Source organism: Sparus aurata, chromosome 6 (assembly GCF_900880675.1).
Source record: "Sparus aurata chromosome 6, fSpaAur1.1, whole genome shotgun sequence".
In the NCBI taxonomy this organism is placed as follows: domain Eukaryota; kingdom Metazoa; phylum Chordata; class Actinopteri; order Spariformes; family Sparidae; genus Sparus; species Sparus aurata.
In genome coordinates this window covers 20,024,565-20,039,455 of record NC_044192.1, presented here as the reverse complement: position 1 = coordinate 20,039,455, position 14,891 = coordinate 20,024,565, and the positions used below count along the sequence as shown (strand labels likewise).

General features: G+C 43.0%; 2 protein-coding genes across 6 annotated transcripts; one reads left to right on the top strand and one right to left on the bottom strand.

Annotated features, from left to right (window-relative positions):
• Positions 1-198: 198 nt before the first annotated feature.
• Positions 199-8,469, bottom strand: qrich1 (glutamine-rich 1). Of its 5 annotated transcripts, none has more exons than XM_030419345.1 (12): positions 7,981-8,468; positions 7,057-7,319; positions 6,850-6,918; positions 5,044-5,181; positions 3,927-4,955; positions 3,331-3,490; positions 2,973-3,127; positions 2,765-2,879; positions 2,578-2,686; positions 2,333-2,481; positions 1,701-1,791; positions 199-1,457 (listed from the first exon to the last, which is right to left on the bottom strand). In XM_030419345.1, the coding sequence occupies exons 2-12, from the start codon at positions 7,306-7,308 to the stop codon at positions 1,268-1,270; spliced, it is 2,457 nt and encodes an 818-aa protein (XP_030275205.1). In that variant the 5' UTR covers positions 7,309-7,319; positions 7,981-8,468; the 3' UTR covers positions 199-1,267. The 5 variants fall into 5 exon arrangements, with proteins under 5 accessions (XP_030275205.1, XP_030275202.1, XP_030275203.1 ...); XM_030419342.1 differs by having other exon boundaries at positions 6,850-6,924; positions 7,981-8,467; XM_030419343.1 differs by lacking the exon at positions 7,981-8,468 and adding an exon at positions 7,855-7,974 and having other exon boundaries at positions 6,850-6,924.
• A 1,443-nt stretch (positions 8,470-9,912) lies between these two features.
• LOC115583003 (proline-rich transmembrane protein 3) lies at positions 9,913-14,244 on the top strand. The gene is made up of 3 exons (XM_030419353.1): positions 9,913-10,014; positions 10,870-11,335; positions 11,519-14,244. Exons 2-3 carry the CDS (start codon positions 10,891-10,893, stop codon positions 13,180-13,182), a joined length of 2,109 nt encoding a protein of 702 aa, XP_030275213.1. The 5' UTR covers positions 9,913-10,014; positions 10,870-10,890; the 3' UTR covers positions 13,183-14,244.
• The last annotated feature ends 647 nt before the right edge of the window (positions 14,245-14,891 follow it).

The window sequence follows — 14,891 nt, the reverse complement described above, 5'->3', positions numbered from 1 at the left end:
TTAGGGATTATTGTAAAAATGCATGTACATCGGCTAATATTGTTATTGCTGGTTTTTACTCTCTAATAGTCATCAACCCAAAAGATTGAGGATCGGTTGGTCTGTAACGTGTACGATTTAAGTTAAATGACATATCGAGTTATATAAAGTTGACTTTTTGTGAGGTTTTGCGATAATGATGAAACAGAAGAGACAGTGTGGAAAATAACTGTACAGTGCCATACAACTCATTTTAGTAATAAACAAAAGAAGGAGAACTTTATCACAACTATTTCTTTCAATGCGGTTCAAATCAAACGTACATGTCATTTCAAGGGAGGCACCACTAGGCTAATGGATGCTGTTGGTGACACAAGTCAATTTAAGAAGGCCCACAACTAATCCTCATTTCAAATGTCAACATTTCCACAGACAACACAGGTTAAATACTTGTCATTTTTGAATTGCTTGACATGACTTTTGATACAAGGATTAATATTGTGTTAGCTGAACAAAGACGTTTCCATCTGCATATCCTGTTTAATAACCTACTATACATACAGGAATACGTTGGCAAATATCCTTGATGGGTGTTTCAATCACTAGCTTTGACCTGAGAAATATGTTTCCAATCTCCTGAACGACTACAATATAGCACTTGACCTTGTGAATATCTGAGGTTCGGCTCACTCGTTGATCCACAAGCATAAATTATGACGTCGTTTTTGAAAAACAGGCACAAGTTTTTCAGCTTTTGAACAAATTGATAAATGATCCAAAATGCAATCAGTATACAAAACAATGTGGTGGGAAGTGGTCCCTGTAATTGTCCAGTAAGATGTGACATATAATAATGGGACTCTCTGGCCTGAAGAGAAGTAAGAGGTGGTTACAGGTCTGAGGTTAAGTAGTGAAGGGTATAATATCCTCATATACTGATAAGACTGACAGGAATATCTACCACTTGTGATGAGCTGCAGTCCAGGAGGTCAATCACAGTCCAGCAGTGGTGAGACTAAAAGCCTCCCCTACAGTCCAGTTCAGGTCAGAGGCAATGGCTTACAAAAGGTAGTCAAGAGAAAGAACAGCCCACCACATCAGATGAAAACAGAATATGTAAGAAGAGAAAAAAATCTTTGCTGTAATGATACACTCCTCAGAGTGAGATGAAGATTGTTTCAGAAGTTGTTTCATTTGATTTGAGATGGTCATTGAGGTTTTTAGAGTCCGGATGGATACTGCATAGTCAACAGAATGAGTTCCCATCGGTCCAGTCAGTCCTCTCACTTTAGCTCATGTTGTCTGGACCTGCGCTGATGATCTCCTGAATCTCTCGGACCACGATGATGCGGGTCAGCACGTGCTCAACCTGCTGACTTGTGAGGGGCTGAGAAGAGTACCACATTGGGCTGTTGGGCGCGACGACGGGCTCCGGAGTCATGTAATATGCATCGTTGCGTCCCTTAACGCTCTGAGGGCTGCAGAAGGAAAAATAAGTTATGTCAGAGGAATTATCCAATTACACAGGATTTATTAGGGTTGCAACAATTATTATGATCAGTTTCAGTGACCCTCTAAGGAATGAGAACAGAAGGGTTTGTTTGGTTGAACAAACGTTGTATTAATTATATCCTATATGTTTTAATAACACAAATACAGTTGAATTCAATAGAAGAATGGAATTCAATATCCTAGGATTTATGTGATGGAGTGTAACTCACCATTTAAAGAGATAAAAGTCATAAAGTTTGATGGGGCAGCGAAGAGGATTATCAGGATCCTCGATCTGCTCTTCAAACATTTCATCAGTTCCTGAAACAGACGTCACACAGAAAGGCTTTGATTCACAGCAAAACTTACACATGAGAATAAAAGCCCAGTTCACATTACATGTTATCCCTGATCTCCTACTAACTGAAAGTTTTTGGAAATTGCAGTTCAGATCAGAGGCAAATCAGTGTGGGCACCCGTGAACAACGATCGCCAAATGTGAAAGGTTAAAGACGGGATCCAGGAGCTTGCCGACAGCTTTTCAGTGTTTGTAACAGTGTTGTCCTTAGTTAACCACAATACAAGCAGGCACATTTTCATTGCAAAAATAATCCTTGCTGTAAAATAATCTGTGCATCCTTATCCGTTTTCTCACACATATTCTTTTCTTTTCATCCCTTGTTTTATCACTGTTAATCAGTGCACAAACAACTGCTTGGACCGTGTCAATCTAATTTCACGTCTGGTGTGGGTTATGTTAGACCAGTCATGTAGTGTGCAAGACTGTGAGACCATGTATTGTGAACAGAGCAACATCTGATGACTTCAAAAGTCATGTAGTGTGACCAAGTGTATTGAGCACCTTTCTGTCCGCTGTGTGCACCTTGTCCTTTAAGAAGGCGTATACTGGTGGCTTTGTCCTTGACATTCGCGGGGTTCTTCCTTGTGTGCCTCAGGACCTTTGTGAAAGCTACTTTCAGGTGCTGTTCAGGTGTCGTCAGGCGGAAATGCCTGTGATAAGAAATAAAAGATACATTTAAAATATATCTCAAATATATTGTCATTGAAAAGAACAGATTCAGGTCATCCTAAGAAGTGGTTACTCACTTAGTGTTGAAATACATTAGAGTTGTGAGCAATGTGGATGGTGAATGTGCACCAAGCTGTTTACACTCCCACAGCATCTCCTCTGTCACGTGACTTGGAATGACATAACCTAAGATGACAGCACGCTATGTGTTACATTTTTTAATTACCAAGCTAAATTCAACTGTAAATGTCGATCACTTCTTACCTAAAGGATGGACACTGGGTTTCCAACCCTCCAGGATTTTGTGTAAACACCCACAAAAACGTGTGTAATATGGATCCGAGAAAATATCATCCACACGTCCATTTTCACAGAGATACTACAAAAAGAAACATACATGTTAATGCTTACAGTAACTTAGAAGCTTAAAGCTATTTGGCATGGTTCACAGTTAAAGGATGGGGATACAGACCTTTTGTATACACAAGAAAACATAATATAGAACATCGGATGCAAATTGTTCCTCCTCCGATCCTCGTGCTTCCTGCGTCATCAGGGCAAGACCCAAGTTCAGCTCAGCTACGGCGCTAGACAGCAAGTCTTCTTGAAAACGCAGCGGCTGACGACCTGGACACAACCACGGTGAGATGAGAGAAATACTTTTAGTGCTATAAAGTTTACTTGCTTACTTCTTCGTTTCAAGTACAATAAAAGTCAATCCATGTTACTACATAAACAGCTAACACCAGGAATCACATCCAGTTTAAATTTTAAGTTTAGTTATTATCAACCATAATAACTTTGGTTCAAACATCTATTCGTTGACTTACGTCCTATTGGTGCCAGCTTAGTCTTTTCTTGCTTATTCATCTCAGCATTTTTTCGCTGGGCCCAAAGGCGCCAGACCTCGAGGCCTTCCTCTGGCTTCAGACAGACAGGAACCAGAATCTCTGCAGGAGGTTCAGCATGAGCCTCCGTCTCTATGTGACCCTGCAGACGAGAAAAATAAAAAAGTTATGCTTTCTTGGAAAGAGGGAATCGAGGATAAAATGCATATTAATTAAATGATAATATTGCAGCTAGATAAGAGCATAATTAAGTATTAATCATTCATGTGATTTTCTAAAGACTTGATAAAAGGAAACGGAAAGCTCAGACCAGCTCTAACACTAAGATGTAGTTGCATGTCACTTCACTTTCATCACTTTCAGAAGTTTTTAATTTTTTTTTTGAAGATTTGGTAGCAGTTGGTGGGTTTCAGGTATTCTTCTTATCGACTATACAGGATGCATGTCTGGTCCAATTTTTTGTTTAAACATTTTATACAATGAACTATGGAGAAACGGTACAAAGCATGGGACAAGTTCAGCACTTAATACACTGATCTATTTCTACTGTATGTCTATAAGGAAAAGTGAGGTCGAACCTGCAGATGGAGCTGCTGTTCTTGTCCCTCTTCTCCCTGGCCCTGCTGTTGATTTGGGTCCCATATGTGTACAGACTGTGTGGTGTTGTAACTCCCTCCAACAGTCTGCACTGCCACAGGGATGTGAATGTTCCCGTTCATGAACTGCGCTGGGAACAGCGTCTGTACTATTTCCTCCTGTGTCCCAGCAGAGGCCGACTGCACGTCTACAGACCTTGACGAGGAGCTGGGGGACAGTCTGTCCTTACCGTTGGCCGTGGTAACCTGCACTGTGCTGTATGTCTCCTGTGGTATGGCAATGTGAGTTACGCCCTGCTGCTGTGGAGTGGAGTACACAGGGATTGTCCAGGTTTCACCTGTGGGACCTGTGATTGTTCCTGTAGTACTGTACAGTTGGGCACTGTCAACAGTGAGCAAATCTGGTCGTAGGGACACGTAGCTTTGCTGCTGCCCTTGAGGGATAGCTAGAACTGTGGCCACCTGCTGGCCCTGTGGAACGGCATAAGACACAGCTAGAGGGACATCAACCTTACGCTTCTTGGCAGGTTGGAGAACAGTTGAGACAGTGCCGGACCTCCTCTCTGCCTCTCTAAGAGAGTCCTGTTGCTGTGGAGACATGGCCTCTATGGTCTGAATCTGGATCTGTTGGCCCCCTGGTAGTTGAATCTGCTGGCCACCCTGTAGTTGAAACTGCTGGCCACCCTGTAGTTGAATCTGCTGGCCACCCTGTAGTTGAATCTGCTGGCCACCCTGTAGTTGAATGTGCTGGCCACCCTGAAGTTGAATCTGCTGGCCACCCTGAAGTTGAATCTGCTGGCCACCCTGTAGTTGGATTTGTTGAATCTGTTGGCCACCTTGTAACTGAATCTGTTGGCCACCTTGTAGCTGAATCTGTTGGCCAGCCTGGAGTTGAATTTGCTGGCCCCCTGGCAGCTGAATATGCTGCGTTCCTTGCAACTGAATTTGTTGGCCACTTGACAACTGGATCTGTTGACCTCCGGCTACAGCTGCAACCAACTGTGCCTGTATCTGTGGAACACAGCAGACACTCACAAACCAACAACAGTGCGTCACATAGATGCACTCGATGTGTGTAACTGTTAAATAAATCCTGTACCTGCTGCTGCTGCTCCTCTGTGAGCTCTCCCTGCTGGACAAGCTGGGCTGCTGAGATTCCCTGCAGGTCCTGTTGAGAGGGGGAGGCCACCTGAAGAACCTGCCCAACTGCTTGGCCATGTTGCTCCTCAATCTGAACCTGGCACAGAGGGAGAGAATGAAAATACAATAAAGAACAGGGGGTTTACTATACAAACTTCCTAGGTCTGAAATCCTATCTGATGTCAAGTTAGGAAGACATTTAGGTTTTTTGGTATGAACATGTTTCCTAAATGCATTTTGGAAAAGGTTGTACCATATCTTAGGATAGGAATCCAAAATAACTAGCACAAATAACACCATCACTGTGGTTAGGTCTGTATGGGAAACATCATGCGCAATAAGAAATCGAGAGTATAGGGCTACTCGAATGTTGGAGATGACAGAGTTTATGTCTCTAAACATCGAATGTCTAACCAGAAAACTAGCATTAATCATTAGCCATTTTTAGACAGAGCACCAAGCCGCCAATTTGCCCGTCCTTTTGGCGGCTCGGTCCGCAGTTTTAGACAGAGGGCGGCAAATTGGGTGTCTGTTTTGGTTCGCCGATTTTCCGCCTCGGAGGGTACACTTATTGCCGCCTCGCCTGCCATCTAAAAACGAGGCGTCAATGTGCCGGCCCCTGCATGAGATGGGCGGAGGTGTCGATGACCTGTACTGTAGTGCGACTCACAGCCGGGAAGTTTTAAAACCAAGAAACAGCTGATCACAGCAGTCAGTCCATCACGTCATCTGCGGACATTAAGATGAGCAACTGGACAGCCGCTGAGATCCAGGAGTTGCATCTCCTCGGTCTCTGTAGCTGTTTGGTTGTGTCCGCTTGCTGCTGTGTCGGCAAGCGAAGGACGGTTTCAAATTAAAAGCCCCCTGCTAAGAACCCAGTTCTAAACTCCAATGGGGTGCAATGTAAAGCTCTTATTTTGAAGACAAATGTGTTGTCACGGTTCACAGCCCAACTTCGAGCTTCACGTCACGTCACATGTTTACGCCTACCTCAGTGGCGGCTTTTGGAAAAGGAGGAATATTAAGCCTCGGTTTTAGAAAGACAGGCCGGCACATTGCCGTCCTTACCATGGAGCAAATGTGCCGCCTTTTCTATCTAAAAAGGGCTACTGATGAATGAAGTGAGTTTTGACAGTGATTCTTGAGCAAGTTAAACTTAAAGTATGCCTGACATTGACATATAAACTAGGGGTCGACCAACATGGCCAATACCTGTTATTACAATCGAGACTGAAAACTGATATTTGGGACCAATATTCACATTTCAAATTATTCAGTGTTTATAGGCTATTAATTGTGAAGTGTTGACAATCAGATAACAGGGACTCTATGCAGCAACGGTTGAAGGGATGGCAAAACAAAAAACTCTGCACTGCGCATGCACGATTCTATCACGGCACCTCCTGACACTGTAGCACAACAGTCTACTACGGGAGAAGGCCTGGTTTGCCGTACTCAGATGAACGTCAACAGTGTTAGATGGTTTTAACAGAAATAGATGCTGTAGAAGTTCAATGTTGCTTAGTGAGAGTTGTTTTTTTACAGCAACGGCAACCTGTTAGAATCTTTGGCCGACTCCTTAGCTGGCCTTTACCATCACTGCTTAGCTACTATAAGTGAGACATTGTGTAAGAAGCAGTTCCATCAGAACCAAAATTTGCACATTTTCTAATTAGTTTATTTGATCAACAATCGGAAAATACTGAGTATCGGTACCGATGATCGGTCCCAGACGATAATCAGTCTACCCAGAGTATAAACTAACCTGCACTTGAAGCTGCTGTTCTGACTCTTGATGCACAGACATATGAGGTGAAATGTCTGACGAGGTCACCTGTACCTGCCATAAAACATATATATGAAGCACAGCAGATTGCCTGACATTTAACAGCACCATTAATATAATTCAATCACTAAACAAAAAGAGAGGGAAAAGAAAGGGGATAAGGGATGAGTAGTGACTTGCTCTTACCGGACAAGCCAGCTCCAGGAGAGAGCCAGCCACCTCAGTGCTGTCTGTGTAGATGCAGTTGGTGCCTTGCTGCTGGTACACCATGGCTGTGGTGGTGGCCACTGCCCCTCCCTGCTGGCTGAACTCCTGCAGCACCTCTGGGCCCTTGGCAAGAGACTCCAGGAACTCTTTCATCCTGTGCTGAGGTACAGTGCGGGCTTTCTGCCGCACATACTCATCAAAGGAGACCACCCCACTCTCCTGCTCATTCATCCTCAAATGACCTGCAAACAGGAGGAGACATTTTCCAACATCACATTTACAATGCAGGACATTGAAAGCACAAACATGTACAATGACTAATACAATAACGAGGGGACATTCGTTTTCTCTTTCATCAGTGATTATATTAGCAAAATATTGTAAAATAAACCCTTTCTGGTTCAAAAGAGGGAAGTTGAAACAACATTTTAAGCACACAGGACAAAGTGCATTTTGGCTCGTAACACAATGAATGTGCTAGGCTTCATCAACTTTTTTCAAGCAGCTAACTCACATTCTAGGCACATATAGCTCATTGCTAAGTATTTATTATTACAACTATGAAAGACAGTTTGGGTAAAATGTTTCGAGACACCGACAATATGTTTGCTGACTTTAAGTATTGTCTACTAATAGTGTCTACGTGGTTAGCATGCTAGCTTCCCGTTAGCAAGGCACTGTGTTGCCACAGCCCATATGTTAGCTAGTAACTGCTGACTGTATTTAACACCGTGGAACACAAATGTGTCGCTACTGGAAATTATGCAAGTTAGTCACATATTTATGCTTGTCGGGCGACAAACATTAAAGCCACAGTCCACCCATTGCGGTAACAAGACGCTAGCTAACTGTTGTGCTAATGCTAGCTAGCTAGCTCGACGGCTCTGGATCCTGTCATGCTACCTTAAATAAAACGAAATCCTCTCCTTTCCGCCAAGGCACGGTGTTTAAAACTAAAAAAGCCGATAAACGTCTAACAGCTAGCCACCAGCATGCCAGTCACTTGGCTACATAGTGCACGTAGCGGCAGTGTAATCCCGAAAACAATGCTGTGATTAGATTGCGATAAAAATTTTAACAGCAGCAGCAGCGGCGGGCGGGCGAGGTCTGACGTCTGCTTATTTCAGAGGGACAACATCCAGGCAGGCTTCGGGGTGAAACAAAGTTCCCCAGCTCCAGCAAAGCACTGATTTAATTATCCAGCTGAAACACGACCGGTATTACACCCGGGTACCAGAAAAAAAGACCCCCCACTGCGTTTATACAGTGAGATAAAAAATGACGGAAGTATAGGCCCCGAAAATAACTCGACGGCTCTCCAGGTTGCTGTCAGGGACCGGCCTGCCGCGCTGCACTGTTAACAAGAGTTCCCATCCTCACAGCAGCTCTGTTATGTATGTGGGCTATCACTGAGATATGAACACTGAACTGACATTTACACAAGACACACAGGCATGAGCGTGGAGTGTAATGTACAGCAGGTAACAACATGTATTTTGAAATGTTAAATATTGGGAAATTTTGGAAACATTACCTGCAGCCGACATAAACTATATATATGTATATAATATCTATAACTTTCTTTATCATCTGGAACTGGGAAAGCAAAAATGGAAAATAACACAATTGAGAAATATGCACCCATATATAACCTCAAATAGACTGATGAAGATCTGAAGAGCAGTCATTATATTCTCCAGAGGACGAGGACGAAGCCCAAATGTACACCTCATTTATTTATTTATTTACTGCTCAATCTGGTTGTTTATTGGCCTCACGGTGATCTCTGCAGGTCACAATACATGTAGGATGTGGTTCAAAGCTCAGTAAAAAGTCAGCAAATGGATCTTATTTTGGCTGAGTTCGATCTTATTTTGGCTGGGTTCGATCAATTAAAATCAACACATCCACTTTATGAGCTGAAGCGGTGTTAAAATGCTCTCCAGGATGTTCTGCCGATGGCTGCTTCACATGTGAATGCATGTACCTTTAACAAAACCTAACTTCCCCAGTCTGCCTTAAAGAGCCAGGCATGTGCTACTGAGGGCCTCCCCCTGTTCTCCCCACAACAAACTGCCTCTCGCCCATCTTAAGGTGGACCAGCACAGATGTGCTGCCTGCATAGGCTGTGGCCTCTGCACAATGGAGAGGAAAGAGTTAATTCCCACACTCACTGCACACTGGGATTCTGTGAGGGCTCTCTACTGGAGGTGGTGGTGGGAGTTAAACATGTATGTTACTATTTGATTCATAAATAATTTTGGGAGAGAAAAAGAGATAAAAAGGTCATACAAAAAGACACGTTTGGCAATTATACAGCATGCTTATAGTGTACTGTCCATGTGTGATGTCATGTGTGACAAAAGCCCTCATATGCTTTTTCAAAGCGATAACATAGTGAGTTGGCACGAAACAGTACTAGAGCGCTCGTGTCTAGTTGGCAACACATTATCACTTCATGTGACTACAGTAAGAATCTTAATGTAATCCTTTAGCGAAGGGATTTAACCTTAACCTTAACACAACTGTTGTAGAAACAAGCTGGCAAGGCTTGTGGGATTTGATTAATAGCCTATTTTTAACACTTTTCTTTTCTTCCTTTTTAAAATCTACGTGCGAGCACAAAAGCCTGGATGATGGTAGGTCAAAACGTTTTCTGAGTTTTGCCCTGGTGTTGTGGTTCATCTCTGCAGGTGAAATAAAAGATGGGCGGCTGCCAAGTCACCAGCTGGTGCAGTAATAGGAATAAGACGTCAGCTTCGAAGGCTAGATGGCTGTGAGCATGTCAGTACTGTAAATCCACTGTGTTCAACCCTCGCTGTGATGCGCCTCCTGTAGCTACATCAGAGATCAGATGTTACTCATGCTTGTGTTGCAGCCACAGACAGAGTGCTGCCCATGACGAACTGAGAGGAAGCAGAGCACAAGGAATCACAGGTAAATCTGACATTATGAAGCATAGTCTTTGGTTGACTGAATGTGAGAGATAGTTTCAGCAATGGGATATTTAGATTTTTGAGTTTTGACAGTGTTGTAATATAACTTTTAACATTTGAAGAGTTACATTTTTAACAAGTCATGTTTTCATCTAGGATGTTTCAAGAGTTAAATTAAACTCTCATGTATCATCTAATTTATCAGCTGAGGTGCCAACTGGAAAATCAGGTCACCTGTGAGAAATGCTTGTGCAATGCTGAAAATAAAAATGATCATGCATAATACGTGTGTTCCACTGTGTTTTTTAGTAATTTACGATCCATGTTTGTTCATAACACGTGTATCTTTTAAAGTGTCGGCTTAACATTTGTGACCCTAAGGTCATTTACAGATCAGACCGACTCAAGCTGCGCCATGTTTCTGCCAAGCAGTGTTGTATATTTGCTCAGACGAAACCCTCCACAGATGTTGTAGAGAGTGCAAACTGTCCCAAACTGGGATTATACCAGGATAATTGGGATAACTTGGGATAACTGGGATAATTTTTGTGAGTCGATATCAAGTTTGTGTAGTCCATTTCAGTCTGATGCAAGCAGTGGTCTATAGGGAAATAGAAATAGAATAAGATATTAACAAAATTCCATCCAAATCTGCTCTTGAAAATGCAAAAACAGAAGCCTATGTGAGATTTCTAAGTCAGAATCCTTGGGATATCAGTATCAAATTCCTGGTACCGGTATCAGTATTGGTTAAAATGTGAACAGCACCCAACCCTACCCTTAAACGCTACACACTAGAGCTTTAATATGTGGAAATGTTTTTCAACTTTTTTTCTCTTTCTTTGTTTTTCTACAGGTGTTCGGATCTCAACAAAAAATGGGGTGTTCATCTTTTCTCCTCATTGTGTGTTTGTCTTCACTTGGAAGCCTCATTCAGACTTTGCACTCACTGGACAGCTCTGATTCAGTGCGACTGGCTCGAGGCATAGGCAGAAACAACAATGCCCCGGACAGCTTGTACAGTGAATTAATCTTCCATTCAGTGAGCAGCAGTGACTCTGTGGAGGGCAGCGGACAGAGTGTTGACAGTAAAGCATCGCGGAGAGCTGGCAGTGAAAAGCGCTCTGGGTCTACGACACCAGCACTTACTCTACACGACTCAGGGGCTCAGGGCCAAGGAGCTGACAGAGCTAATACTTCAATTACAGGAGATACTCAGTCCAGTGTGCACATTATCTCAGAGGAAGCTCTCGGCCACGTCACCTCAGAAGAACAGTTCAAAGAGAGTCATGCGTTCACAGTAAATGATGATTTTCTGGATGGTAAGTGAGCATGCGATGGTTAACTGAAGTCAAAATAGATGTCAAATACAAAATATTGTCAATTCCTTAATTCCTGGTAATTTAATAGAATATTAGAACACTCTCAGCAAGCATCAACATCATCATTGACATCCCTTGCGTTAATATAAGACTTTCCTCTTTCTCTCTCTTTTTGTCCCTCAGGTCAGCTCTCAGGTAAAGACAGGCTGAAATTGCCCGTCCAAACCAATGTGTTTACTTCCATGACAAACCGGAACCAGTCAGGACGTGGGGGCCCCTGTGTGCTCGGTCCTTGTGTTTTCCCAAACTTTAACGGTACCAATCTGCTCTGGGACGACATGAGGCGCACTCTGGCATTTGCCTGGGAACTTCATGTCTTTGGATCTGCCGGCCTTTTCATCTCGTTGGCCATCCTGGCAGTTGTGGGAATGGCCGGTGCGTGCACTCTTCCTCCTCCTTTCTGTGACGCCCTGACTCTGGCGAACGGTCTTCTGATCCTGAGTGGTACTCTGCGAGCTGTCCTCCTTCTACTCGATCCTTATGGGACCCGTCAGATCCTGTCTCGTGCTACCCTAGCAGCACTCCATAATGTTCCCATGCAGCTCCTTCTGTGGGCACAGGTTGCCCTCGCTCTGGTCACACTCAGAGAGTTCAATTTATTGCTTTTCCCACTAAAGCTGCAGCAGACGTGGTTGGTTGGAGGGCTGGCTGTTTTACATTGCACCCCATTAGTTGTAGCAGACCTTTTCTCTCAGACTTTCTCCCCTGCTCTCCCTCTGTTGCTACAGACCCTCTCTCTCTGCTGGGGTCTCCCGTTCTGCATGGGGATCCTCCCTAAGTCTTGTTCTAATCTAAATCCCTTCCTCAGGTCGTCTGTACCTCAGTGGGGTCCCTCGCAGAGGATTGAAAAGTGTGCAAAGCGAGTAACAGCAGTGTGCGCCTTCCTCGGAGTCCTCTGCTGCAGCCTTCAGATGTATAGTCTCCTCTGGCTTTATGGGCTGCTGGGGAACTGGAGGCGCTTTGGCTGGGGCTGGTGGCTCAGTCAGTTTTGGGCAAGAATACTTGAGTTAGGTTGGGGATTCTCTCTGCTTGTCCTGGGCTCCTGGATCTTCTGGATGCCATCTAGAGGTTTTTCAAGGGGCGATCTAGGGCAGAGCAGAAGTGAGCTGTTTAAAGGGATGGAGAAGAAAAGCTTGTGGCGCTGGGTCTTGGCCCACATACGGAAAGGGCCGCTCAGAAAATCAGAGAAAACCTGGGAGGACCTGATGCCAAGAAACTGGGCAACGTGCAACCTGTCTAAAACAGGTTTCAGTAACAATAACATCATGTGTCCGTATGATGAGCCAACAGCTGACACTATTCTAGAGTACAGGCCTGATCCTGTTAGCATCAGCTGCTCCGACACTCAGGCCACACTACTGTGGCAGAAAGTTGGTGAACGCGAGTGTGTTCTTTCACTTATAGAATTTGACATGCGGCCACCGTCTCCTATCAACCTCAGGCGCAGCATTGACAATGCCCTTCATCATGGACAGCTTCTGACAGGAGGTCTGTTCACACCTCCACCTCCCTCTTGGACTCAGTCTCTGGGCACAGACACCACTGACGGAGATGGTGGCCCTCCAGCTTATGTTGGCTACAGGTGGAATCTAGAAACAGAGTCTATTTGCCCATCGTTAGACCACTTTCAAGCTAAAGAGCCAATACAATCACAGAGTGCTACCTCTGATTATAACGGTGGTGATTGGTCTCCTGCTACTGCGCATCAGAGAGAAGAACTTAATCAAGCACTCCCAGCAGTGAATCAACAGCTGGACTGGTCTGAGGACGATGTCACTAATCTCTAAGCGGTCTACAAGCTTCCTACTCTCTTTGTAAAATGGCGCAATCACGAAATCTGGACAGTAATGCTCTCAAAAGAAAGCTAAGTAAAAACTGCTTTTCTTGAAAGTAATCCAGTTTCACAAATTCAGCACAAGAGCTCCTAGATGAGTCAGTATCACACAAAAATCCTTTTTCTGTCAAGATGTGTATGTCTTGACAGAAAAGATCAAGGTGAGACCTGGTAATGAATGACTGAACCATTTACTTAAAGATGCAGTATGTAAGAATGACCACCTGTTGAATGCATACTCACAACAAATGGGGGCAGCATATCACCAGGGTAACTGCTACATCCATGACTGTAGCTACTGTTAGCTTGTTAACTCAGTTAGCCATGCAGCTAGCAGGAATTGTGTTTAAACCACCTGCACAGGAGCTTTAGACCGCTAGGAGACAGACGTTTTCTAACCCATGGCTAGCTGGTTAGCATGCTAATCTCAGACGTTATCTCTTAACAGAGTTCATAGATGTATTTGATGAAAAGTCAAAACTGTCATTTTGTCACATTCTGTTGATAGATTTGATTAGTTTTTTAATCTTTAAAACAAAAAATCCATACATATTGCACCATCAATCTATTTACTGGGATATGACTTTCATTGGATATTCTGAAATATTTTAAAAGGGTCATATTATACTTTTGGGGTTTTTGCCTTTCCTTTACTGTGTTATGAAACACTTTTGTGTGAGTAAAAGGTCTGCAAAGTGAAAATATACACCCCAGTCAGTCAGCAGACATACAGTTGCTAGTGCTGTAGCAGGTTATTTTCGATCACACTACCTTGCTCAGTATGACCTGCCCTACTCTGCCTCTGATTGGCTACAGCCTGCCTGTTAAGTTCATGTGCAACTCTCACCAAAGATTGAACATAGACAAGACGTCTCACTCTGTCACTGAAACGGAGCGTTTAAGACACAGTGTGAAAAGGGTTGCTGCAGCAATGCACCACACAAGAAAAATAACGTCTTTTGGGAAAATTAAAGTATGTAAAGCTATTCTAGAAGGACCCCCAAATAAAAGTATGAACCTGAAAATGATCATAATATCATGTGTTCCAAGTGGATATTATCAGAATGTTTTAGAATATATATATATATATAAGTAATTCTATATATATATATATATATATATATATATATATATATATATATATATATATAGGTTTATGCACGATAGACCAGTTTTAGTAAGTGTAACATTTCTATCATCTGATTCGACACTTCTCTTCTGGATGCATCTATAACGTTGTCACTGGTTAGAAAGTTATGGGAGCATCAGCTTACTTTTGATCAAATGTGAAGCTTCAAAAAATAACAATATGTTTGTTGGTTTTCGGTGTGTTGTTTTTGAAATTCTGCATTTTAACCCCTGGACCTAGATCCAATTTATTTGTATGCTGTCATGTGTAAGCAAGCATAATTACATTTATATTGTCCAATTGATGGTTCATTTGTCTTTTATACTGTAACTGCTCATGTATCAATAAAGTGAAATGAATAAATAACATTTAAAAATGTTACTGGCTCTTTAGTTTTAAATGTATCATAGCAGTTCACCTACTATTGTTTCATTCTGAAAGGTCAATTAGGTCTTATTTCTTATCTCAAGTTGAACATGCACCTTAGTTGGTTTCACTGAGTTTTCTTTAAGCTTTACTTCACGTCAGCCGGT